This window comes from Cyphomyrmex costatus, unplaced genomic scaffold (genome assembly GCF_001594065.2).
Source record: "Cyphomyrmex costatus isolate MS0001 unplaced genomic scaffold, Ccosl1.0 scaffold1636, whole genome shotgun sequence".
Lineage (NCBI taxonomy): Eukaryota > Metazoa > Arthropoda > Insecta > Hymenoptera > Formicidae > Cyphomyrmex > Cyphomyrmex costatus.
In genome coordinates, this window is record NW_017275649.1 from 24,460 (window position 1) to 26,696 (window position 2,237).

The 2,237-nt window shown below is 27.2% G+C and overlaps 1 protein-coding gene across 1 annotated transcript; it reads left to right on the forward strand.

Annotated features, from left to right (window-relative positions):
- Positions 1-31: 31 nt before the first annotated feature.
- Positions 32-2,148, forward strand: LOC108771624 (putative nuclease HARBI1; the record flags this gene model as incomplete). The annotated part of the gene is made up of 7 exons (XM_018536961.1): positions 32-165; positions 501-594; positions 717-907; positions 1,068-1,114; positions 1,322-1,438; positions 1,735-1,929; positions 2,003-2,148. Coding segments are annotated over exons 1-7 (924 nt in total), but the record flags the coding sequence as incomplete, so codon positions are not given.
- Positions 2,149-2,237: the final 89 nt, after the last annotated feature.

Consider the following 2,237-nt stretch of genomic DNA (forward strand, 5'->3'; position numbering starts at 1 on the left):
AAAAAAAACTGAAGAAGAAAGGTTGTGCATAATGGCTGTAGCATGGTGGGTTTTACAAATTGCTGCTAACGAAGAAAAACATTTGTTAAGAATAGAAAGGCGACAACTGCGTGATGCAACTAATCCTTTCGGTATTCCAGAATCGCAATTTATTTCTTTATATCGGTAAGTAAAAAAATGTTTTAATAAAGACATTATAATAAAGAAATAAAAGCATATAAGTGTAAATTATTATACATAAATAATTTATATACATTTTAAAATAAAAACAGTTTATATATATATATGTATGTAATTTTAAATTTACTGTAGCTTACATTGTATTTTACATTATATTTTCATTCCATTTTGAAGAATATAATTTGTACTTGTACAAAACATGGCTCACATAGGCTAATTTTCTTTTCTTATATTTTTAATATTGGAGCCTTTGTAATTATTTATTAACAATATAAATATATTATAAATAAAAAGAAATTTTGAAAATTTTTGATGTTCAGGCTTCCGAAAGATGCTGTATTGACATTATGTGAAAACATACAACCTTATGTGCAGAGAGCTATAAGACCAACAGCAATCCCATTCGAATTAAAGGTAAAATATAAATTAAATACAAATATCCATTATTTGAAATATAGTTATACGTTTCAAATTACATGGTGCAAATTATAACAGCTTTTTAAACTATTTTATATATTTCTTTTTTAATTGTTAAGGTTTTAGCAACATTAAGTTTTCTGAGTTCAGGATCTTATCAAAGAAGAGTTGGACAAGATTTTTTCAGTTGCATGTGCCAGGCATCTATTAGTGGTGCAATACATGAAATTGTAAATGCAATAAATGCTATTATGCCGCAATGGATAAAGTTTCCTGTACAAGCTAATGAGATTGAAGCAATCAAACAACAGTGAGTTACAATCAAACTACATTGTTTTCTTTCTGTTTTTAAACAAAAGTTTTTAATATTTTTTAATTCTAATTTTTAATAAGATATAAGAACATTTATAAATTATGAAATTTCTTCTTACACATATTATGAGACAGTAAAATACATAATCATATTTCAGATTCTGGATTAATACTAATTTTCCAGGCGTTATAGGAGCTGTTGATGGTACGCATATAGCGATTTTTCCACCTGAGAAAAGAAGAGAATATTTATACATAAATAGAAAATTATATCATTCTTTGAATGTTATGATAGTAAGTACAAATTATTTAATAATAATATATATACACATACACATAATACACATACACATTTAATAACAACACATTTTATTATCTTTAGGTTAGTGATTATAATATGGCATTATACTAGCAGTAGCGGCAAATCACGGAGGTCGGACACATGATGCTAGAGTTTGGAATTCGTCTCGGTTATCGAGGCACATGTTGAATCAGTATGAAAATGGAAGGAGAAATGTATGGTTGTTAGGTAAGGCTTTTACACACACACACGCACGCACGCACGCACGCACGTATTAAAATCAATATAAAATTAAAAATAATAACATTATAATAACATAACATAATTAATAACATTAATAAGAATATCGTTAAATTATCGTTGAGCAGCTATTTTGCGTTATAAAAAAATGAATAAAAACAAAAAAATAAAAAACAAAAAATATAAATATAAATAAATTAAACATAAAAAATAAATAACATAATAAATATAAACATAAATGATAAACATAAATGATTGTCAGTTAAATTACGACGTGTTTCTAGGAGATTCTGGCTATCCATTATTGCCATATTTAATGACTCCAAAACTAAATCAACCACCAGGGTCTCCAGATGCGTCATATACAGATACTCACGCTGTAGCACGAAGCTCCATAGAGAGAACAATAGGAGTATGGAAAGGACGCTGGAGATGTTTGCGTAAAGAAAGAGGTTTACATTATTCGCCAGAATTTGCAGGTATTGTAATTTATTCTTATATTTTATTTAAAAAATGTTAAAACTATTGTAGAATTTGTTATTTTTATTTCAGCACTTATAGTAAATGCGACTTGCGTATTGCATAATATTGCCAAACATTATAATGTTCCGGATGTGGAAATATACAGACAAGATGAGCAAGAAAATATTGAAGCAGAAGACAATATGCGTGCAGATATGCGTGCAAGAGGAAATATAGTACGAGAAACAATAATTCAAAGATATTTTACATAGAAAACTTAATGTTATTTTGTATTTTATGTATTACACAATATAAATAAGTATCA